Raw genomic sequence first — 25,080 nt, 5'->3', positions numbered from 1 at the left:
TTTAACTACAATAAACTGGCCAAGAATTCACTGTTATTAGCCCATCTTGTAAGGAATATAACCAATGAGCAATGTAACTTGAGGGTAACTCAAGTTACTTTCCGAACACTTTCTGAATTTTTTGAAAGCACCAAAAATAGTCAACATTGAAAGCTGCATTTTCTATTTTTTGACACAGTACTGTTTGTCCTTTAAAAGATAAAAGCTTATTGTGTCAGGGCTGTGTGCATATCTGAGAAGCATTCTTTTTCTTCTCAGCCTTTCCTCATCACTTTATATAATCTGTGTGCATACCCTTAATGAAAGATAGATCTGATCCTGTCATTAGGCCTGCTCTAATATACTCAAAAATACACTGAAAATTAAAGGCCTGGACAAGAGATCACAGGCCAAATATCTATCTATATAAGTAGCAATTAGTGCAATGGAATCATAGTATTTATGCTTTAGTATTTAGCACTGAAATTTTTCTTAACTCTCTAGTCTGGGCATTACACATTGAGAGGAGAGGGCCAGCAGTTTACCAGGAAGCTGGGGTGAGCCCACATGTGACCAAAATTATAGGCTAAATAAGAATTTGCAACTAAGTTTCTTTTTAACTGTATCTGCTTAACTCATGTACTTGCCAGCAGCACCCTGAAAAATGTCAGAGACAGCAGAAACAGGGAAAATTACAGTAAATCAACATAGCCACTTAGGGGCTATAATATATTGGTTTACAACATCAACAACAGAGAAAATTTTTACAGAATGTACTGCATTATATAAAAGAAGAACTTTATTATTAGAAGAATTTTGCAATAAATTCCAACATTCCTACAACAATAAGTATATAAACTGAACTTAGTGTCAATATTAAGTTTTCAAAATGACTGCAAAGCCGGGTGTTATTTGCCACAGTGATGTTTTCAACACATCATGCACACATTTACCATTCTGAATACCTACAGCTTCCTCTGTACACCCATCTGCAGTTATAACACAGATGAGAAAAAAGTTACAAACTCAAAACTTCATTTAAAAAAAAATCCACAGTTAAAACCAAACAAAAGAGAGAAAAAAAAAAAAAAGGAACGTTCCCTAAAAGACCCAGTATCAGAAGCCCATACTATCAGATACACCCTCCTTATCTTGTTCTTCAGTGAGATTTCTTTTCTTGTTAACTCTTCAGGAAACAACTACGTGGCATGTTTGAGTAGAACAAATGAATTAGAAGATTTAATGTTTCATCAGGGAAGTTAGTGCTGTTAACTTTGTTGTGAAGTGTCCCAGCTGCAGGATCACACGAAAAAGCTTGTTAAAAAGAAAAGGTAAATATTTATAATTGGGTACATTATTAGCCCCTTTCTGAGGCCCACTGAGATGCAGAATTGTTTTATTCCTAATGGAACTACAGTCTAGAAGACAAGGTAATTGATGATTAAATTATATCAGCTTGAATGTTTGGTCCTTACATGAAAACACAAATGGCTTAAACAAAGTATTCAACCCTACTTCAAGATCTCCCCAAGAGCCAAAAGGGAAGAATAATTCTTGAATTCACCTCATAAATGCCTAAAGCCAAATGAATTTCATCAAGGGAAGAAAAAGAAACAGAACTCTAAAGTCTGTATCAGACTTCACAGAGGCTCAAAGAAACCACTATCAATCTATCAAGACTCCAAACCCCACACCAGGCTCAGTAGCTGCACTCACAACAAAACCAGTCTGAACAAAGACACTGAGCATTAAAGGCCACATCATTCCTTTATCATTGCTCTTCTAGCATGAGTACTGCATACATTAAAAGGTTCTACTGAGCAGGGAAATTAACTCCTGGCCAGATAAAACAAAACAATTCTATCATTCATCATCCTTACGCATATGCTGTAAGGATTAAAAGAAATATGACCCCCACCAAAAAAGGGATTTGTAATAAAATTTGATTTTATAAGATATCAAAACATCTTCTCTCTGAAGATTTTATTTCAATAGAACTCAAAAGATGTGCCAAGCATGTGATGAGTCCCAACATCACTGACTAGGATTACTGCAAGTTCTCTTAAGCATCCTGTGTGTTATTTATCTTCTCTATTCTTGTCTATGAGGTTTTACATGGTTAAATAGAGGTGCATGTTTAGATTTGCTGCAGACCCTAATCCACAGTATTAGCAAACCAAACTTTTCTTGTTTGTCAGTTCCTCACAGATTTATTCAGATATTTATTACACAGAAAACACTGAACTTAACCCCTCTGAGCACAACTAGGCTGTGAGTCAGACTGGAATGGGAACTGCTCGTGGAACCAGCAGCAGGAACAGCTGCACTTTCCTCTGTGCAGGCAAAGAAACCTACGATTTCTCACTGGCTATAAAAAGGAGACTTACCAGAGGATTCTGCAGGGCACCTTCATTCCCTGCAACACTGATGCTCACTTTGGAGCTTTCAGATCTCCAGCTATATTGATTTTTGTGCACATGACATTGTCTCACTGTCTCGTTCACAGGGAAAGAACAAACCAGCATAAAATACCTACCTATACCTGTGTAAACTCTGTTTAATGCCCAGTAAAATGTTACAATCCAATTAATTTTTATCTGGAATGTAAACTCCCTGTTTTTTTTAGGAACAGAGATGAACAAAACCTAATGGTAAGTTTTAATTTCATTCAATTTACATGAACAAACAATTGCTTCATAGCAATAGAACCAGGAAGAAAGTTTTATCTGATGTTATACATTTCAGACTGGCACTTCCAGGTTGAGTTGGAAAACCTAAGAGATGTTATCTGTGTAAATATTTGATTCTTGACCCAAAATATGTAGACTTTTCTATGTCTAAGGCACAAATAAAATACATTTTAAATTAAAATACTAGCTGAAAATACAAAGTTTGACAGGTGAACAATAAGAGTGTATTAAAATGTGTGTGCTGTATAAAATTACTTATTTACTAATAATACAGAGTTCTAATCTTGTTTTGCAAAAAGCAGTTTCCCAGGAAAAATGTTAAGGTTCATTATGTTTGAAGTACAATCTCTAATAAAAGTATCTATTGGTCCAGTATAAGATACTGCCCTTAAAAAACTGTCCCAAGAGTAAGGAGGCCAGAGGAAAGAAATCCGTGCCCAACTGCTATTCCAAGGCTTATTTGAAATGAAGCTGCTTACAAAGAAAATTTTTTAAATAACTCATAAACTGAACTTTGGTGGAGAATCACTCAGCTGAGCTCAAGGGGATTTTCTAACCAGACATTGAATGGCTACTTACAGATGGGTAATACAATTTTAAGACTCAATCATAACTGGTAAAGCTCACTTGAATAACAAATATTGCACAAAGCAAAGTATGAAACCAGAAAACACAACAGGAATCCACTTTAGCAACACTCATTTTTTTGCCCAGGTTTCTTTTATGGATCACACATACGGCCTGAATAGCAGCAGTAGTGAAACCATCCATAGTTAGACAGAGATTACTGGCAAAATAAAATATAACAATAACCAATGGACTGCTAAGAGTTAAAACACTCTTTGTTCATATACATGACAAAGAGAGATGAAGATACAATTTAATCTGGTGTTATCACCACTGAGGAGGATCTCTATTTGCAGCATGAAAAAAAAAATTTGTGAAGTTCCAATTCTTTGACATCAATATTTTTGTTTCCATAAAACATCTGCAACCTTCTCACTTCCTACCACAAGTGAGATAAGCAGATCGATTCAGAGCCAAAAATAAGAAGCACTTGTGTGAGGTTTTTCCTGAGAACAAATTTTCCCTGAGATTCAACAGGAGATCTGCATGCACACAACAGGAAAAAAATTATCAATTTATTCTAAAACTGTAAATAAAATTACCAGTGGCTTTAGACCTAAACAAAACTAAATCAACCCTTGAACACACAATAAGTGCTTAGTCCTTAGCTTCTCGTAACAGATCCCATTAAATAGCAAAGATAAGCTAATTCACAATTCTTATCAATGTCTGCACAAAGAAATGGAGACTCTATAATCTGCACAAAGCTTCTCCTCACCAAGCAGGGTAATACAGTTCCATCACAAAGGAACAAAAGTCAAATTTTTTTTCAAGGACAAGAGGTATTTCTTCTCTTCTGCCTGAGAACAGAAACAATGCCCAGTGTTGGGTTTATGAAGAGCACCGTGCCTTGAGCTCAAACAAAGACTGGAGTCAGCAGACACTTCTGCTAAAGTGTCTGCTAAACTGGCAAGACAACCCTCGAAACAGATTCTCTTCTGTCCCAAAAACAGAGATTAATGTAAATGTCAAAGAATATACAAATAATTAAATTAATGAATAATTTAGCTTTCAGGATCATATTTTTGCCACCTTCATACTGCACAGATGCAATTCAAGTCAATTAATAAAGACCTAGTTGCTACTAATACATCACTGGATCCATCTATGCCTGGATATTTAAATATCTAATTGCCTTCACCCACTGCAGTAACCAGACAACTCTTTTATAAGATTTTCTCTAAAACAGTGATTATAATTTATTCATTTGTTCTCTGATCTTCTGGTGCTGTCCAGAACACTTGATATCAGCTCTGACTTGATTCCCTCATTTCCTTCTAAAGGTCTTTACTAGCATATTAAAATGCTATTTTTATGATAATAAAATGCTTGTAAATACACTAAATATTGAATGCTGTGATTTTAGCAACTAATAAACCTGTTTAAATTACTAGGCATTCCATTTTTGAGATGACATTTCCTTGCTCTGGGGCATTATAAAAGCTCCTTTACAATAAAACTGGAGTATGATACAGTCATGAGAGCTGCTGCTAGTCCTCAGTGAACAGAGGACACACAATTACCAGATTAACAGAACAAACATCAAAGAAACATTGCTAGACATGAAGTCATTTCACTATCAGTGCATTTTTTCCAAGTAGCACCCCACGCTGACATTACACACTCTTGTCAGTTTTGTCTTTCCTGGAGTTTTAACACTTTGCTTGCATTAATGAAGTTGTATTCTCTAAAAGCTGCAGAGAAGACAAAGGTAATTTTGTCATTTGTGTACTTGTTTCATAATGACAAATGGTATTTTAAGAATGCAGAGAAATACAACTTGATCATTCTGAGCTGCATGGCCTTCAATGCAAAGAGAAGCAAATCTCCAGCTTAGCACCTGGGATATCTACAAATCATAGAATCATGTATTGGTTTTGGTTAGAAGAGATCTTTAAGGATCATCTTGTTCCAACCCCACTGCCATGGGCAAGGACACCTTTCACTACACCAGTTGTTTCCAGCCCCCTCCAACCTGCCCTTGAACCCCTGCAGACATGGGGCACCCACCACCCCTCTCAGCAACCGACTCCAGTGTATCACCACACTCTTGGTAAAAAATTCTTCTCATATCTAATCTAAATCAACCCTCCTTCAGTTTAAAACCACTACCCCTTATCCTATCCCAAGAGGCCCCACCAGAAGAACTCCACAAGCAAGGGAGACAGCCTTCCTGGAAACATGGAACTAGGCACAAACCACTTGCAGAGTCTAACTCAGGTGTTTGTGCAGTCATTCTGCACATGCATGACGCTGAGTGGGATGAAAACAACCTGCAGAGGCAGCAGCACCAAGTTCCCATCACAGCAACAGAAAGGCATATAAGAAAACTAATGTATTAGAAAACTAGGTTTTTAAATTGTTATTATTGAGCTCAAAGCATGACAGCTGTATTTTTAAAGGATGAAAGGAAAACAGGCTTGAGCATCAATTAATCAATCTGACATGTACTGCATTTCATGGAAGTGTTCAAGCTTCCTAAAATGCAGCTGAAATGTTTTCTCAAGTTTTCATCCCACAGACTGAATCCCCCTCACTCCTTGGTGGATGCGCCTTTTCCACTTAGTTTTTGTTTGTTTGGATTAACAAAGTACAACAAAGTGTCTCAAGCTTGTGTCTAACTGCATACATAATTTAGTCTTTAACAAAACTGCCTTCTGAATGCTGCAGGCCAGCATTTGTTTACTGCTGTAACCTTTCTGTACTGTCTCTTCCATCCTGAAAGACAATCTGCTCTGAACTCTTCCATCAAATCCCATAGGGGAAATTCAACAGGGATGGCAGGACCTACACAATCTATTACTGGTTTTCAATCCTGTTGTGCTAGCAGCTAACATATCCAAGTGATAAACACACACAGTGTATATCCAGCCAATTTCCACAAGACACCTCACAGCCACTGCAAGAAGTTAGGACCAGCTGAATGAGCCCCTTAGAAGCAAAAACTTCACTGGAAATCTGTCCTGAATGGATTGCTGGGTGTTTGGACAATGAGCAGATAATGGAAGGTGCAGTCCAGAAGTGCACTGAAAATCAGCTTCTTATTATAACTCTTGTTAAGTATTTTTAGCATTAGCTGAATTAGCTGATATGTCAAACACCTACAAGAGTTTCAGAACACAGCATGACTCAGTAAATGTCAAGACAAAAATTTGCCAAGTATCAATCAATTAACTAATCAACTTATTTTGGCTACAAACAACTGAGAATGTTTATGGTGGATTACTTCTCACACCTTGTAACAAAAATCATCAGAGGAAATCTTCCTATACAGACAGCTCATGAAGACGTGTGTGGACTGAAATTAAATCAGAAATTACATTTAAAAAATTCTTACACTCCCCAGAGTCCACCCTCAACAGTGCCATCTGCTTCTGGAAATTTAAACACATACATGGAATGTTTTGAATTGCTGTCTTGCTTTTACATTCATAAAATCCAGACCAACTAAAAGGTTTTAAAACATGTTTTATTGGTAAAAATGTTTACTATATGTATAACAAAAAGTGAAAATATTTATGACGCAACTCCAATAGCAAAAACATTTTTTTTCCTGGAAAGAAACACAGCATCATCCTCCTTTCCACGTACATAATAGACTCCATTAACACTAGACCAATTTCAAATAGCAAAAAAATTATAAGCTAGACTTCCAAATTATTGCAAGACTAAGCCATCAGTCTTGAACCCTCTTCCCTCACTGCACTGTAACATGTATTTATAACAGAACATTTGAAAATAACTTCTGACAGATTACTAGATTTAGGGTTCGTGGAACCGAACTATCAGTCAAACAAAAAACTCACAAAAGACACAGCTTAGAGGAAGAGCAAGTTAAAAAGTTCTAAATCTGGTTTCAAAGGTAGTTTTTTGAGTATTCATGTTTCTTCCTTCAAAGAGCAGCATTTTGACCAGGCTTCAAACAGTACTACATCACTACAAAAATACATTAACCACAGCACATCATTATTTGATGTGGAAATGAAATCACTGAGACTCTATATGACCTGTCCATTTATCTATTGTTGTTCTTAAGGAACAAAGTCTTGCTGAGGGATAAAGCATTTTGGTTTAGTCTCAAATAGTTCACCAGCTTGGTGGTCTTCACTGCTTTGTCAGCTTCAGCTACTCAGCTTCAAGGAATAGGAATTAAATAAGACTTAAAAAACCTTTCATTTCAAATAAATGCCTATCATCATATCTACAATAACCCACTGCCTTTCTTATAGCACTAAAGCTATGTTGGCTTGTGGTAGGCAGCATGGGCAATAAAAAATATCTATCAGAGCAAGATAAAGAACTGCCCCTTCTAAAGACTCTTAAGAACTACCCTGACAGGCAGGACATTTACTGGGCTGCAAGAAGGCAGGTGAGCTAGCTCAAGAAGTCAACTGCTAGGTGTAAAATCAGTAACACATACCCATTCCTCCAACAAAATAAAATTGGATATACTACTTAGTTTCCCAAAGCATTCAGTCAGGAATATATCCAAAATCTTTGTGCTTTGCAGCTGCCTAATCCTAGCCTTGGACAGCACCCCACTGTTATCCTCAAGTGCTCTGTAACAAACAGTAAGTAGCAGCAGCTTTCCCCTTAAGGTTAATAATTATTCTAAAGAAAAGCAGTGCCACACCAAGCCCTAGCACTTCTGATAGAAGAATTCTCTTGGCTCCTTCACTTTATTCCACTTTTGGAAGAGAAATGCAGTGTACTGCACCTTTCCACTGCCTGCTTAGCTATTCTAATATGCAAGATATGAAATTAATGTGGCTAATACAGTATTTGCTCTTACTCTTCACTTGTGACAGGAAATCGAAATCTCACATGGGCGAGCTGAATCATCTAAGCTGCTGATGCAATGCCTACCTAGATATTGATTTACACAACAGAAATTTGTCCATTAATACTCAGCTTTGAGAGAAGTGATGATTCCATTTTCTCAGGTCAGAGAAGTGCCATCAGCCCTCTGGTGCCACTCTGCTCTTACCCAACAAGCCCATTGCAGAATTGGTCACTTGACTCCACATTCCTTTTGTCTGCATCTGGATTTCTCTTTTGGCTCAATTCTAATTATCTAATAATTATCTAATAAGCACATTACAGAATTGATCCCTGGATTCTATTTCCCTTTGCCTGCTTTTAGATGGCTCTTTCCCTCAGTCACTTTTCCCATATTTTTAAACATTAGTATGAACACACAAGTGAACTCAGAGGAAGAGCTCACCTGGAGCTGCCGTCTCTGTTTGATGAGGACACAGAAAGGCAAAACCACGGCTAATGAAGGAGTCAGGTAGAAGCAGCTCTGGCATCAACAAGAATCAGCTTTTGGCAGGCAGTGAGACACACCTATGGGGCACTGACAGGTTTGCTCTTTCTGGTTTCTTTTCCTGCCTCCTCAGAGAAAGGATCAAGAAGAAAATAAAGATAGAACCGTGCGTGTCACAAGAGAACAACTGATTCCTCCCAGCTACACCCTGGCCTCTTCACTACCTTTATTTCTCCATAGAAAAGGGAATAAACTTCAGAAAATAAAGTCTGAGGATAAGTAAGAATGCCCCCCAGCCAACCATACACTCTGGACTCTGGTTAACCAGATTAGAAGCTCCACAGGCTAGAACTGTGCACCTTTTGATTAGAAAACAGCACTTTTTTTTTTCTTTTTTTTTTTTTTTTTTGCTTTCTTCCTGATGTAAGAAAAAGAGTTAGACAGCAACAAAGGAAGATGAGAAAAGGAAGTCTGAGGTCTGTAAACAGTAACTGAGTTTTTAATGGCAAGTTACAATCACAACTTTTAATTCAGGAGTCTTTACCAATGTCCTCCTTAAGAAATTTCTTTAGCTCCCTTGACAAAATAGACACAGGTCAGAACTACCCTAAAATCAACCTTAAACAATTTCACAGAACAGGTGGTAATAAGCATTTATATAAACAGATGGTTCCTGATCTAGAAGTTAGCAGCACTCCATCCCTCCTTTAATAAAAGGGGCAATGATGTTTACAGAACATATTTGGCTATGATTGAGCTATACTTGCTTTTATAGAATATGTAATGTGAATAGTAAAACTACACTTCATTGCAAATGCAATCTGCATTGCTAACAGTAAGTCCATTTAATTCAGTTTATGTGCTTGAATTTTGAAAATAAGCCTTCATCTTCTTCAGATTAAGTTTCATCCCAGCCTGTAGGTTTTGATATGAAGTTATAAAGAACAGCTTTGAGTGCTGTGAGCTGTTACCCACAGGGTCCATGACTGGGAGAGCTGCAACAGAGCTGTGATCAGCAACCTGAGAGTCAGAGCTGTAGAGAAAACTGAGAAGCAAAGTGCCAACTGAACTCCAAAAACTTTATTCTTCACTTGTCAATCAAAAGGGAAGACTCATGGTAGAAATAACCAAAGAACACCAAACTGTTCTGCAGTCTACATACAGAGCTCATCACAACAGGGGTACTGCCTTTACTAGCACTGATGTCACCTAGAGGGAAAAGAAAAGAAAACACTTAGTATATTTGCAGTACAGAAGTTCTAATTAGGAAAAAAAGAAAGATCTCTTCAGTTTCCAGGCTTGCCACGCAGCAAGGAAAGCGTGGTAACAGCTTCTCCGCAGTTGTGGAGACAAAATAAATCTGAGTAGCACGCTGGGGTTTGGCCAGTTTCTCCCCGCTGGTCACTGACTGCTTTCCAAAAAAGAACAGGGTGAGAAGTCAGTGGAAAAGATCCTTTGCTATTCCTTCCAAGAAAAAAAAAAATAATCAAAATATAATGACAACATGAAAGAAGTAATAAGCTTTGTAACCTATCATTTATAAGTAGTCTTGGACCAATCTGCATGATTTTACTCACAGATGGAGGAGAAATATCCACATATGCATAATGTTACAAAACCCTCTCTCATATGACACACCCAACTGTGGTAATGCAATCCCCAAAATTGCAAAAGACAAGTGTCCAAAAGTAGTGAAGGAGGAAGCTTGTCTGCGATCACACTATTCCAGGCTGCTGCCAGAATATTACCTGGGTTTGGCAAACACTCCAAGAACAATCAAGAGGGAAAAGCACAGAGTTCTAGAAGCGAAAGAACTCAGTGTCTTCTGTTCCAACCAAAGCTCAATTTTATATTTCAAATACTTCTACATGGAAAAGAGATCAGATAGTAGAGAATTTTTACTGCCTATGCTAGCACAGGCATATTCCACAGCTGAAAGTTGGCCATTAGACAAAGCAAGCGTTGAAGTAAGATGTCGTTTAGTTTTCTAACGGCAGGAATAATTAAACATTGGCAGAGCTTTCAGAAGAGGTGACAAACACACCATGATCTAATGCCAAGATAAGATCAGTTTCTAAGAAAGATGTTTTAATTTGTCTTTCAGGAAAGCTCCACAGACTGCACACTGGATAACCTCAGTGTTCCATTTTGGCTTTGGGACAGAAAGATCTACAAAGTTTCAAAGACAGGTGGAAAAAAACCTGAATATTTTTGTTACTCTCAGAAAGTTTGTAGCACTACAGTTCCAAGAGACAGTTGTTAAATTAATTGGTTGTAAATCAGTTAGCTTGTTCAAAGGTCAGGAAATACTTTCTATCCAAGCAGAAATTACTAAATGTACAGTCTGAGGAACACACAGGATCTCCCTTCTCCAGGCAGGTCAAAATTTACAGCTGGAGGCAGCCCACTGCACTGACTGCCCTACAGAAAGGGCTCTCCAACACAAAGCTAAGCTGGACTACGGAGGTGTTTGGCCTTTCCCTGTACTATGTTTGCACTTTTCCAGCTGGCATCCTCCAAACATTTCCTATACAACAAACAGACATAGCAGGGGAGCCTGCAGGTTTAACAACATTTCAGTCCAGGTCTTCATGGAGCAGCCGAGTTAAACTTTATATACAACAAATGGTCCATCTACCCCAAAATCCTACCTCTACAACTGGCAGTTCCTCACCCAAGCCTTAAATCAGTTTTTGAGATTCTGCTACTGTTTTCTCCTTCATCTCTTATCAACTAACAAAGCCACAAAGGCATGGAATCTACTCATAAATCCTTCCCTGGCCACCCACAGCAAGAGGGAGAAGCTTGTCACAAGTGATGGGGTCTGTTTCTGTTCCTTCACCTTGTCACATCTCCAAGCAAGCACCCCTGGGTTGCACTCCCTAGTTCCTGTATGCCTTTAGAGCAGAAAATGTCATTCAGTGATGCTCAGTATTCTCTATTTTTACTCTCTGACTCTCAACCTCCATCCCACTAGACCTGCCACAATACTTCAGTTTTCCTCACATCTGTTTATCGTCCCTCTGCTTTTAGAGGAAGACAGCATTTAGATTTGTTAGGGACACATTAGGTCCCACTCCTCATGGAAAAAAATAACAAAGACATTCCATACAGACAAGTAAAAGCAAGCACCATGGATTTGCCCCATTACAATATTCTCCTAGATTTTAGCTGGTTTCAGGTGTTTCCTCAGATGGATCCAGCCTACCTCACTCTTAATTGTTTCCTTTTCATCTACTACATCCCTTGGGGGAAAAATATAAAAAGTACATGTATTACCTCGAGCATGAAGATCCACTTCCTGCAAAGCCTGAGTCATCACTTGATACCAGAGGATACATCGAGTTGCTGTTTGCTACCTACCCCCTGCAGACCAACCAGGTCTTGTATAATTCCATCACAACCCTCTACAGCCATCTCTTCTAGAAACAGAAGAGTCCTTTCTATGAGGACTTTGTCTTCTACCTGAAGAAAAAAATGCTAATCAAAGCAATTCTGACAAATATTGGCTATGATCCATGTCAAATCTTTCACTATAAATATCACTAAAATGAATTAAGTCAGCATATGGAAACAGCCTAGTGCATGAAATGAGCCCCTGGATGAGGGTGACTGTCATTCATGAACAACAATCACTTTCACCTCAACTTCCCGTTTTCCTCCTTCACTGCAGTCAGCAATCATACAATGATTAAGCTAATCCTTTACAGAAATTCAAGTGGGCTGTGTTTGACAAAGATGGCCTCACTCAATGAACTAAAATGTCACAGGGTAAGAAGGATCACCACTGGAGTCTCACAAGGATCTCTTCTGGGATCAACACCTTCCATACTTTAAAGCAAAATCTAGCAAAGAAGTTTGACACTTACGTGACAAGAGTTTGCTGACAATGTTAAAAGTTATTGAAGATTGCAAAAGCAATGACCAAAGATCTGAAGAAGACTTTAATGATACTGTTTAAGTGGGCTGTAAAATAGCAGGTAAATGTAAAATGATGCATAGCATTAAAAAATATGTACACAACCACAAGTTCTGAACTAGTTATTACCACTTAAAAGAGTGATTGGAGTTATCATAGTTCCACAGAAGTGCCAACTCAGTGCTTAAAGATTGTCTAGAAAAAGCATGCAGAAGATTAAAGAATGAAATCGAATATGCCATGTAAGTTTATTGGGGGGCATATGGTGAAATACTCTAGCTGGTCCTGGTTATTGTAACCCAACCCTGTTCCTTGGATTCCTGCACCACTGTCTCCAATCAGAAACACACCTGCAAAAGGTGCAAAGAAGACAAGGGCAACGAAAGGAGTAGAGTAATTTCTTTCTGAAATGCCTCTGGACAAGTCACAAACAAGGGATGGTAAATAAAAGAAAAAGTCATCAACCCATAAGGCACACAGAATAACATGGATTCTCCTTTTCACTGCCCCTTCCAATACAAGAAGGAACAAGCAAGGCATGAAACCAAGCAGGCAGAAAGTTTAAAAGCAAACAAAAATAAGTGTTTTTTCCACACAAAATGTGTTTAAGCCCTACAACTCAGCCACAGGATGTTGTGGATGCTACAAGCATACATGGCTTCAAACACTAATTGGACAAATTCATAGAAGAAAAAACCCACTGGGGGCTCTGAAAACAAATATCACCTCTGCTTCAGGAAACCTATGAGCCACAAATTACTGGAGGCTGGGAGAGGCATTTCCTCAATATACACTGTACTCTTCTCCAAGCATCTGTTCTTGGCAGCTGGGAGAGGCAGGATACTGGGCGAGAGGGATCTTTAATGTGCCCAAGTACAGTCATTCTTAATTCTTGCATAACACATGAGAAAGCACAAACATTAATCGTGTGCATGTCGGAACTACAAGCAGAGCAAAGGACCAGATTTTCAAAGGCCTTAAGGTCAGTACAGCGATTAACTGCTGCAGTCACAGTTTGATAAGGACTTTTTTCAACACTGGAGTAGCTCAGCCTCTCCCAGCCACAAACTTGTGCAAATGTATGGCAAACAAAGCGATGTGAATTTAATCCAGAATGGTTTGCTGCAGCTGTGCACACTGTTGTACTGGCACTGCTGAGGGCACGTTACAGACTTGGGAACAACAGGGCTACTTAAATCAGAAGGGCCCCAAAGGAAATACTTGTCAAGCTACAAGCTGGATCAGAGAAAATGGAGTATCTCACTGTCTTTTGCATCTCAGAAGGCCTTTTTTACCACACACACACTACCAACTGCAGACATTTAAATAAACGCTGAATTATTGGTATTAAAGACAGAAATGCTATTTGTCACATTTGTCCAACACACCCATTTATTTGCAGCTGTTTACCATACTTACAAAACTTAAATGAAAGACAAAAGGGGAGAGGGGATGAGAGCTTCTCCTTAGAAGTTTGGCGAGTATCTCACACACAGCTGAGTAGAAGCTTTCTAAACTTTAGCTGAAAAATTCCTCCTCCATCACACTGAATACCTGCCAGCACACAAAGATCTGTTCTTACAAGTCACTTCAGGTCCTAGTCAGAGCACCCAAGTTAAACACAAATTGGCACTATTTCCCATTTAAAAGTCTGGTGCATCTCAAAAACTGACACTTCTGAATTTGCAGCCTTCCCTGGTTTGCAGCATTGGGGTTGTTTCAGTGAAACTGCCCAAGTGTTCAATTCATTGCTCAAGACATAGCCTGTTCTGTGTGCACCATTTGTAAGTTTCATTCACGCTACCAAGAATGGAAAAAACTTCCTTCAATTTCCATGTCAATATCATAAACAATGTGTCAAAAAAGTACAACAAACACCCTGCTGCTGCATTTGATTGCTCTACAAATTTGTCCATTTCACAGACAGCTGGAAAGATACCAGTTGACCTCTTCTAATTTTAATTTTTTTTTTCCCCACAATGAAGACTATAGCATTCCTTCGTTTTTTCAGGAAAGAATAAACATCAAAAGCAGCAGCCCCTCTTAACCACCTGGCTTAACAAAGCACTAGAGAATAAAATAATAGAGGTCTCCTCTTCAAGGGCCCAGTCTGATAAATCTGTATTCAAGAGATATCCACTAGTCAAAGCCAAAATCCAAGGTTCCCATAACTGAAGGCAATGTAATGCAGCTTTTCTAGGAAAAAAAAAAACCTAAGAAATTATTTTTTAAACAGCATAAACCTGTGCATCTGCAACAATGACGTAAACTTAAAACACCTTTTTGACAAAGAACCTATATTTTCTCTTTGCTCCAAAAAACGGCAAAACACAGCAATGAATTACTGCATCCCAGGAATCTTCATACTTGTGACACTTTCTCCTTCTCTTCAAATCAACAAAAAAAATAGCATTAGTTGTCACCTACATTTTTCCACTGCAAAGTGTCATCTCCCATTTTTATCTCTTGTAAAACTAGGACTATCAAACCACAGTGTTGATGATCCTGAACTTGATTTAGGATCTCTTTGGTCTCTCGTCCTTGTAATCCTAACCACCAATCAGTAGATCCTATTTTTATGGGTATGAAAGACATGAAAGTGGGCATACTGAACTTACACACTATCACATGTAGCAAGCCTGTGCATTTTCAAGTCTCTGCAAAGCTACGGTATGTTTCCTAAACAAACCACTTCTGGAATTAAGACTTAAAATGCTGGAAAATGCATCATAATTATCACCGCCATCTGGAGTGACCTACAGAGGGTTACTAGAAAGATGTTCTCTGCGATTAGTAACACCAGCCAGCACACAGCACACACCCGACTCCACTGCATCCTCCCCCGCCTTCCGCGGCACGCGGGCAGATCCCGGCACCGCGGCTCCCGCAGCACTCACTCACTCACTCACTCACTCGCGCCACGCCGGCAGCACCGACACGGACACGGCACCGCTCCCACGCTTCGCCCTCCCGGGGGCATCTACCTGCGGGAGCGCACGGAGCGCGCGAGGATGCTCGGAGCCGCGCCGCTCCCGCCCCGCGCCCCCTGCGCTCTCCCCCGCCGGAGCGCCGCGGTCCCGGCCCGGGGCGGGCGCGGACCGGCCCCGCCACGCGGGGCGCGTCTCCATAACAACGGCGACCCCCGCCCCGCGCCCCGGCTTTACCCGTTCCGCCGCCCCCGCGGCCCGGGCATCCTCCGGCTCCTTCCTGCCGCCGCCCCCCAGCAGGGCGGCTCTGCGCTCCGCCGCGGTGCCGGACACCGCCCGCCCGGGCTCCCTCCGCGCCGGCGGCGGCGGCGCCGCTTTGTCCCCCCGAGAGCGGCCCTTCCTCATCGCGGCGGCGGCTTCTTCTCCTCCTTCTCCTCCTCCTCAGCGGCGGCGGCGGCACGGCCGGGGCCCCATGGCGGGCGGCGGTCACGGAGCGCCGGGGCGGCGGGGCGGCCGCNNNNGGCGCGCGGGCGCGGACATGCCGCGCGCTCCCGCTCCCGCCGCCTGTCAGCGAGCGCGGCCGCCGCGGCACCGCCCCCCTCCCGCCCCGCGCGCCGCCCGCTATCGCGAGAGCAGTGGGCTCGCAGCCGGGAGGAGGAGCGAGACTCGTGGGCGCTGAGGGCAGGCGGGTGCGGGGGTCCCGCGGGAGGCTCCGCGGCGGGGTCCGGGTAGGGCTGTCCCGTGCCGGGCGGAGCAGCCTCTGCGTCCGTGCCAGGGCTGCCTCACAGGAGGAGGCTGGGAGGTGTGAGAAGAGGATGCCTCTTGCGGGAGTGTTGCGCGGGCTTGAGGGCAGCGTTTGTGTCCCACGGAACCAGTCTCCCTCCCGGGCGATGCTGTTCCAGAGCCGTCTGGATGCCGTCCTGTGCCTCGAGCTCTGGGGCGACCCTGCTCGAGCAGGGAGGTTGGAGCAGATGAGCCAGTGTGGTCCCTTCCAGCCTGAACCGTGCTGTGACTCTGCGATTCTCCAATTCTGCCATTCTGTGGATCACAGAATGAGTCAGGATGGATGGCTGAGGCTGGAGGGAGACTCCACAATCTCTCTGGGCAATCTGTACAAGTGTGTGGTCACCCACAGAGTAAAGTTCTTCCTCGTATTCAGGTAGAACTTTCTGTGCGTCATCCTGTCCCTATGACTGTGATCCGAGATCAGCTCAGATGTCCACCACAATCCAGCTTCCCTGTCAATAAATTCTTAATTGTCCGTGAAAATCTCAGGTGGGTGCAGGACCTTCCCGGTGGTTTTACAAGTAGACAGTCACATTGGAAAAATGCCATAGACTTCCTCCAGCAGCACACGGTGGGATCCAAGCCCCAAGCCCACAGTGCCCAGGTTAGTGGAGAACCTCTGGGCATTCCACATTCCTCCACAGGAACTCCAAGCTGCAGGAAAATGTTCACCAGCTGTGCCCCTCCACTTCTTAGGGTGTGGATTAAGATGTAGTTCACCATCTCAGCAGAAAAGACAAACCTTCAGAGATTCATTACCTCAAGGAGTAGTAAGACAATATCATCATCTTGTGTTTCATCTCAATAGTTCACACCCTCTTGGCATTTTTGTCTTTGCAAATTATTTCTTGAGGGTTTAAGTTACCAGTTTCTGCATTCATTTTTCACAAAAGCAACTTCGAAGTTTTGGGGTTTTTTTCTTCGCTATTACATAGTCAAATCTTGCTGCTCCTGCAGAAAAAATAACTAATTTTTCCATTTTACAAAGCTGAAAAGGCTCATACATCTTCAACCAGAAAATCTAATTGTATAAATTTTTAATTCATTTTGTACAAAGACAACAAAAATACAATTCCCAATGATTTATTGAGGTAGAAGAGTGGGAACATTTTTAAGTAATTATTAATGTTTAAGTGCTTGCTGAAAACTATTTCAGGATGCTGGATTAGTCAGAGAGGTCTTTTTCCATCATAATTGTATATGATCAGGATGGACAACCATGTGGAACTTCCCAGCTGGGAATCCTGCTCTAACTAAATGTAAATAATGCAAATTTATGGAATCTTGGCGTCCTTGTTAATGTGAGTCTATTAGGATGGCACAGTGCCTCATCATAATTTGGCTGGATCTTTGCCCTGTTGCGGCATAGATGCCAATTAGTTATTTGTTGGTTATGGCCTGTGGGACACCTTGCTCTGGCTCACACCTGTTTGCTTTTTGTGCCAGAAAGGAATTCATGCACACAGGAAGAAAAGTCACAATGAGGATGTGTATAACATTACCTGTCTAACATATTAAACAAATAAACATGTTAGAAACAAATCTTCAGTTGTTTGTTTTAGACAGAATTAAAAACAATTGCCTTCTGCTTCTGTATTTTAATTTAAAATTTTAAAATATCTTTCATTTCTTCAAATCAAAAAGCCATTTGGGAGTTAATAGGACATTTTATTTGCGAAGAGATTGTGCTTGGTTTGTTTCTGGCTCATTTCCTTCTCTGTGTAATCCCCGTTTAGTATTTTGGACTCAAAATGTCTTTCCAATATTTTTGAAACAAAAGAACAGTGAGATTTCATATTAACAGAATAGGAAAAATACTCCTCATTTTACTGATTCTCCCATATTTTTTTCCATTTAAACATGTCACTGAATATGACCTGAATCTGCAGACCAGTCTGAGTGACCTGATTTTTCTTTTCCATATGAGCTAGTTTTCTGAACTTTTTTTTCTTTTCCAGCTTTAAATAAAAGTGAACAAATCATGAGAGGCTTGGCAGGGAAAGGAGTACAGATGAATGAGGCAGAGCGTGGTGTGGTGCTACGTCTATGCTCGTGATGTTTATCTCCAGAAATCTTCTGTCACATCAAAAAAAGATGAAAAGTAATTAATGAAGGCTTATAAAGGGCATGATTCTTAGGTTATCTACACTAACACAGAGCAGGGCACCACAGAGTCTGTGTAGCTCATGTGCTGACACTCAGCTAATGCAGTTTCTCTTTGCAGTTCCAGATATTTCCTTTCCCTGGCTTCCACATTGATTTTTTTCCATATAAAAAAGGTCTCTCAGCATGCTCTTCTGATTCAGAAGGCAGTTGGAATGATGCTGTCAGGAAAAGTTCCCTTCCATTCTTCTCTAGCTGTTTTAAAGGGACTTTGGTAGGGCAGAACACAGTCTACTCGAACTCACTCCATGTTTTCTGGAATGACAAATTCCTCTGCAACATTTTTATGACTGCTTAGCACACAGCTACAGCAATAATTCCTGGAGCTGGAAGAGAGATATGCAGACTGAAGCTGTGAGGTTAAAACCTCTTTATTCCAAACAGAATAGAAAATGCTAAATAATAGAAGTCATTCTGCTGAGCAAGAGAATTTTCTCTTCAAAATAAAATACTTAATCATTTGAATCCCTATTAAATTTGACCATTTGGCAAAATCAGTGCCACACATAGCCCAGCTGATCACCTGCTTCCACTGTTTCCAAGGCAGAACTGCATCACTAATGCCATCAAACAAGTCTATCACTGCATCCTGTCATTTGTCATTCCACTCACACTGTACACACAGCCTTCCCTCTCAGTATTTGTGCTCTGTACGAGACGAAGGAAATGGCTTTGGTTGTTCTGCATGTGAATCTGTCACGCACCTTCTGTTAGTGACCCAGTTCTAATGGTATTCACAGACAAGTTCTGGGCTTTACACTGGAATACTAATGTTTGGCAATTGGCAATGTGCAGCCAGGCAGGAGGAAGGCACGGGACTGCGGCATGTGGTGCTGTACCTGCACAGTGTCAGTAATGACAAGTAATTAACAGGCTGCATGTCATCACCCTGACTCCTGCCAGTTTCCCCAACTCTATGCATGTGACAGCATTCTTTCTTCAAGATTCACAACAAAAAAAAAAAAAAAAAGCCAACACTCCAGCATGATACAACTAGAGAATACCAGTTATAAGCAAAATAAAAAGTACAGGTAACAAAGTCCCACAGAGCCAGCAAGATGTGCTGGGCAAAGCTTTGACTGAGACTAACCCATTGCTCTTTACAGAAGGAAGCATCATTTTGTTCAGCAAAGTTCAAGATCCCTATCCCAGCCCTGCCAGGCTGGCAATGCATGCTGCCTGCACAGCACAGGAGTGTAGCCACAGAGTGCAGCTCCCATCAGCACCCCCAAGCTCCAGGGAAATGGTGAGAAACAAAGGATTTTCCAAAAGAACACAGGAGAATTAGTAAGTCTGGGACCTTGACACAATCTAGGCAACATTTCTCATCATCTGGATCTAGCGAGGTCTGCTGTTTGAGAATCACAGAATATTCTGAGTTGGAAGGGACCCACGAGGATCATCAAGTTCACTCTTAAGTGAATGGCGCACATGGGGATTTAACCCAAAACCTTGGTGCTACCACCACCATGCTCTGACCAGCTGAACTCGTCCCAGGGTCAAGAAGGTCCATTTTAGACATTTGTGTAATTAATAAAAATACTCATAGTTACATAAGGAGTTTTTACAGGAGGGTTGTAAATAGTTATGTTTCAAGGCACAACTAAACATTGACTTAGGAGGATTAGGAAGAACTTTCTTACTAGCAGGTTTTTTCCATTAAAGTATACTATACCATATATTATTCCAGTGCATCTTCACTGGAAACTACTACTATTAGTCTGTTCTAGGGACAGACTAATGAAGTAAACCAGCAGACATATGAATGGCAATTACTAGATCTAGATATAGCAAAATTCTAGTCATAACTGGATATGATTTGCTTTCCAATAGTTATTTTCCTTCTTCGTATACCATGAAGGACACGTATCAGTGTTTGCAGTGATGCAGTATGTCAAAGTGACAGCTTTGCACTGCTCTAACCTTGTTCTAGGTGTCATATTTGCATCTGATAAGGAGGTAGAAGATAAAAATATGAAAATATGTAGTAGAAGTTCAAAATTATGGTTGTGAAGTATCAGGAGAGCCTAGTGCAATAGCTAAGTTAACAGCACTTCTTAGCTACAAGAACTCATCAAACACATTAGAGCATTAAACAGAGGAAGAGGCCAGTGAATGTGCTGTTCTCTGTCAGTTTGGGCTTGACTGTACAGCAATTGCTACAGTAGGGCTGCTACCCCTGTGTGTGAGCAAAGGACAAAATACATCCACACAAAAATATCAATATTTGTGTGTATTTCTGGAAGGTCCAAAAAGAGAAGCACATTAGGAAGGGGGAGAGATAGACCACCAGGAGTAGATTCAGATCCTAACTGTTGCCACCCTCTCTTTGGCACCCAAACAAACATGAGATTTAAGAAGGGCCAAGGGGAGGATTACACATGGTTCTACTGTTACTTACAAAAACACCTCCCAAACACATGACAAACACAAAACAGCAGCCCTGGAAATCCAACAGGTATGCTGGGAAGGCTGGCAGTGGGATGCTTTGAGAGACTTAAGGTGTCTCTGTTGAAAGAGAACAGTCAAAGAGGGCCTTAGATAACTGAGGAAGGATTTGGAAGCAAAAACAAGTCTTGGTTTATACAACAGAGAGCAGAGCCATTTGAGGGGTGCAGAGAGAGATGACAAAAAACAAACAAAAGTACGGCAAAAACCCACCTGTTTCATGAGTGTTGTGGTCAATTTTCTAACCACAGAATCATCACAGGACAATGAGTCAAGCTAACTAGGACTAATATGGCATGTATGGGAGTCATTCATCACAGACAGTGTGTCCTCCTTAACATTCATCCCTGCAGTGATGCCAACAGGAAAAGCTCAGCAGTGACTCATCTGGTGGTTTCCAGTCACTGCCTTCTAATATGTTGACCAGTATGATCTCACTGTTACCTTGTGCTTGCATTATTTGTTTTCTCTATAGACCTGTCAGCTCTTCATTTTTATTACAAGGTGTTCAACATAACAATTAAAAAAAAAAAAACAGCACAGAATGTCAACACAGTGGGGCACAGAGGCTGGCAGTTCTGACTGAAAGTACTACCAGTCCTACCCTCACATGTCTCTCTCAGTGTGATACCAACCTTTTCAGCAACAAAACTCTTCTTCAGCTGTGCTCTAAACTGAAACTCATTTACACAGAAACAGTGGAGGCAAGAGGAGCACCAGATTTCTTTTTGCTGTATCACTTTCCCCATCTGGTTAGGTGCACAATCCCATGTGAGTTGTGCCAGGACAATGGAGGGAAAGGAGCAGTCCAGGATCAAGGCACAGAGGAGACTGTGGGATGTGGCCACCCAGAATCCAGTAATGGCACCGAGTACTTTAAAACACTACATCACAACTTTAGGCAGGGACATCTAGGCATTATCTCTATTCAAATAATGATTACCCACAATACAAGTGTAAATTTTTTTTAAAATGTACTGCTATTCCCCTAAGAGGAAATTCATCACTCATAAGTGATTTCTACATAAGTGATGTAGAAAATTCAGTTAAATATTAATGGTCTAAATTCAAAGCATGATTGCAGCTGGTTATTTCTGGAGTATAGGTCAAATTTGACACAGATTTTCTTTGTCACTTGTGAAAGTCCCCTTCACACCAGTCAGGAGCTATCCAAACCCTTCTTTGTAGAAAAACTAACAGTAGTTGTTAGTGGTTCAAGGAACCCCACAGTAACAGACTAGCAGAATGTGAAAGGCAAATGAAAGACTAGGGCAAAGGAAGAGCATTCTGTTATGCTTTCAAGAGGTGCTTTCAACTCAGTAATAAGCTGAAATAAGTAGGTTTTTGTCCCCTTTAATTTTGAAAAGCCTAACGTGGGGCTTAAAATGACATTTTTACAATTCTAATTTTGTTGGTTTGGGTTGTGATTCCTTTTTAAACCTACCATTCATTAAAATATCTGCTTTTTTACCCACCACTGACTCACACTCTTCATTATATAAAATTACTGGTGCTTTTGTCATTCCTGTGCCCTGTTGGAGAACTAGCTCAGCAACATTTGTGTACTCAAATAAAACAAATAAGCCTTACTTTGTTCTGTGATGTATTCCTTACACCAAGAAAAAAAAATAGGAGAAATGCTATCAGTGAACTGAAACAAATCACACCTCAGATTCAGTAGCATGAAGATTTGACCTCAGCTGTTTTTCTCCAGAGTCACAAGTGCCAGACTGAGTCCATCTGGAGCGTCTCCCCTGGCATTCAGCTTGACTTGTCACATGATACATGCAACCAGGACCTGTGAAGACAAACTCTCAGTTGTAAAGTCTGACGTAATGGAAGTCCAGGTTATGTACTTCACTGATCATCAAATAACATGTTCTTGTTGCAACTTTAAAGGAAGTTTTGCATTTAAAGGAGCGTCACTAAATTAGATAACAACCTGTACTCCTAATTACATTTTTTGTTACAGTTAACAAGAAAAACACTTCCAACCTCTGAGCAGGCAGACTCATGCTGAGACATGAGGAACAAACAGATTAGTTTCATTAGCAGACATTGCCATGTCTAATAAAGCTGTAACAGGCCAAATGCTCTAATTTACACTCCTGAAACTCAGTCTCCCTCCAGTCACACTGTTGTTACACTTTCAGAGTGCCAAGAAGGGAAATGGATCTGGCAATTGTCACTGGTTGGAAGCACAAACAATTTTTCCCTTAACCACATCGGCTTTGCAGAGTTACCAAGAATATAAAAGCATGAAAGCTTGCTGCAGTCATTAAAGAGATCTGACTCACAAAGCAGGAATCACTCAGTTGAGTTACGAGATGTCAGTTCACATAGTTACTAAACTGATTGCCAGAAGCTGGGAAATTAGAAACTATATTTTTTAAACATTTTTTCCCTAATTTTCTGCCAATGGCTTGTGCCAGAAGGAAATTGCTCAGGTAGATGACTCTTGAGACCTAGTGTAGCAGTGTTTGTGGGTTTGGAATAGATGCATGGGTTTGCTAACACCATTGGCCACTATCAATTAGATCATCAGATGATAATAGTTTATTGTTGTGGTGCCTGAATTGTTGTCTGTGGTAATACCTCAAAATCATCCATGCTTTCACTCTAGCTTCTGAAGAGATGAATAGAAGTTACAGACTACTGATAATAAAGTTAAAATGAAATGACAGTAGGAGTCTTTAAAGTACAAGAATATCACTGAGTGCTTCAAATAAGTTAAATTTTAACAAATAAAGATAAATGACCCCTTCAAGTATGGGAAGAGGTGAGAAAATTCCTTTAACAAATTTCCCAGTATAAGATATCAGATAAAGCAATTGGCAGAAAATACTTTTAGAATAGAAGAATCAAGATTCACTTCTCAGGAGATGATCTATAGCCAACATCACTAAAAGCTCCTTAGCCTGAGCCTGCTTACATGTACTGCTAACCAAAGCCAAGTCTGGGAAATCACAAACATATGACAATTTTCCTTCCTGCTGCTAGAAACTCTGCCTAATCTCCCAGCAAGCGGTCCCATTTGGCTCATACTCAAAGCCTGAAAACGATCCCAGTTTCCTATAGCTTAATACAATTTGTATGCCAATTCAGTGAGCAGAGGCATTACAAGAACCTCCTGGCATGCTGACACCTCACCAGTGTCCATGTACTTCTCACAAACTAAGGAGGAAGGAGCAGAGCATGGACTGTTTCTGTGCTTTTCACCAGGCTGGCCAGCCTGTCCACTCCTCACAGGGTTGAAGGTCAATGTTCATATTATACCTTGGTCTTTATTTTTTATGACGACACAGATCTGAGTGCCGAGCAGCACACACCAATCCTTTATTTTGCAAAGCAGCAAGGAGCCCTATGAATTTCAGCCAACACTAGATCAAGCCACATGAGGTGAAAGCATGGATAATAAGCCATTAGATTTACTTCATTTTCTCCTATAGTTACTTTATGCCTTTTTAAACTTGTCTTAATTAAATTCATTCTCTAAACTTGCCTTAATTAAATTCATTCTGGAACATGAAAATTGCTCAGTTTCCACTCATCTGGAAAAGGCTCTTTTTAGGCCAGCAAGACTTTCACCTTGAGGCATTTACTAGAGCTAGAATAGGAATCAGTGCTTACAGCTTGTAGAGATTGTTTTATTATCATGCATGTGCCTTTGCACACTGAGAATCATACCACACTTCTACTGTGCCAAGGTTTGTATTTTCAAAAAAAAAAGGTTAGTAGATAATGGCCTCAGAGTGACTGACAAATCAGTGTTCTATTTAAAACACAAAACCAACAGATGCTGCTTTCTTTATGCATATAAATAATTGCAAGGTGCTGAGGGGTGCTGCTTTTTACAGTACAGCAAGACAACCTGTGAAAATGAGTGCAACAATTTATCATCACCACCAATGGTTTACATTTAGATGCAAATGCTCTTTGCAGAAAGCAGGTTTCCCAATGAAATCCCATCAAGAGCCACTATCAGTGGTACAATCAACCATTTCTTGTAGTGCTTGTGAGACTGGTTGTAAGGTACATATGAGACAGGTATAGAGCAACCAGGGTGAACAGCAGCAGGTTTTGAAGGGATCCTAAAAAGAGAGAACAAAGAACTGGGAATCAGGAGGTATGGACTATCTTCCAGGGAATGTAGTAAAATTACTGTGTAACAAGGCAAGCCATCAGTCAGAATTAAGTCAGTCAGGCTGAAATAAGAAGCATTTAATATCTTGAATTTACTGAAGCCTGAATTTGTGGTGAGAGCTCCATGAAACT

At 40.7% G+C, this 25,080-nt stretch overlaps 1 protein-coding gene across 10 annotated transcripts in view; it reads right to left on the bottom strand.

Moving 5' to 3' along the window:
* Positions 1 to 25,080, bottom strand: part of MAST2 (microtubule associated serine/threonine kinase 2) — a 207,375-nt gene that overhangs the window by 171,823 nt on the left and 10,472 nt on the right. For 4 of the 10 annotated variants that reach the window (XM_041483321.1, XM_041483319.1, XM_041483328.1 and 1 more), the window contains exons 2-3: positions 24,723 to 24,896; positions 22,473 to 22,603 (exon numbers count right to left, since the gene is read on the bottom strand). In XM_041483321.1, the coding sequence (XP_041339255.1) occupies positions 22,473 to 22,603; positions 24,723 to 24,774 (183 nt within the window). In that variant the 5' untranslated portion in view covers positions 24,775 to 24,896. Of the gene's footprint in view, positions 1 to 15,645; positions 15,908 to 22,472; positions 22,604 to 24,722; positions 24,897 to 25,080 lie in introns of those variants that run through there. The other 6 variants (XM_041483322.1, XM_041483323.1, XM_041483325.1 and 3 more) reach the window with 5 other exon arrangements.

Source organism: Pyrgilauda ruficollis, unplaced genomic scaffold (assembly GCF_017590135.1).
Source record: "Pyrgilauda ruficollis isolate IOZ18807 unplaced genomic scaffold, ASM1759013v1 scaffold6, whole genome shotgun sequence".
In the NCBI taxonomy this organism is placed as follows: Eukaryota; Metazoa; Chordata; class Aves; order Passeriformes; family Passeridae; genus Pyrgilauda; species Pyrgilauda ruficollis.
This window is presented reverse-complemented; position numbering and strand designations above follow the sequence as displayed.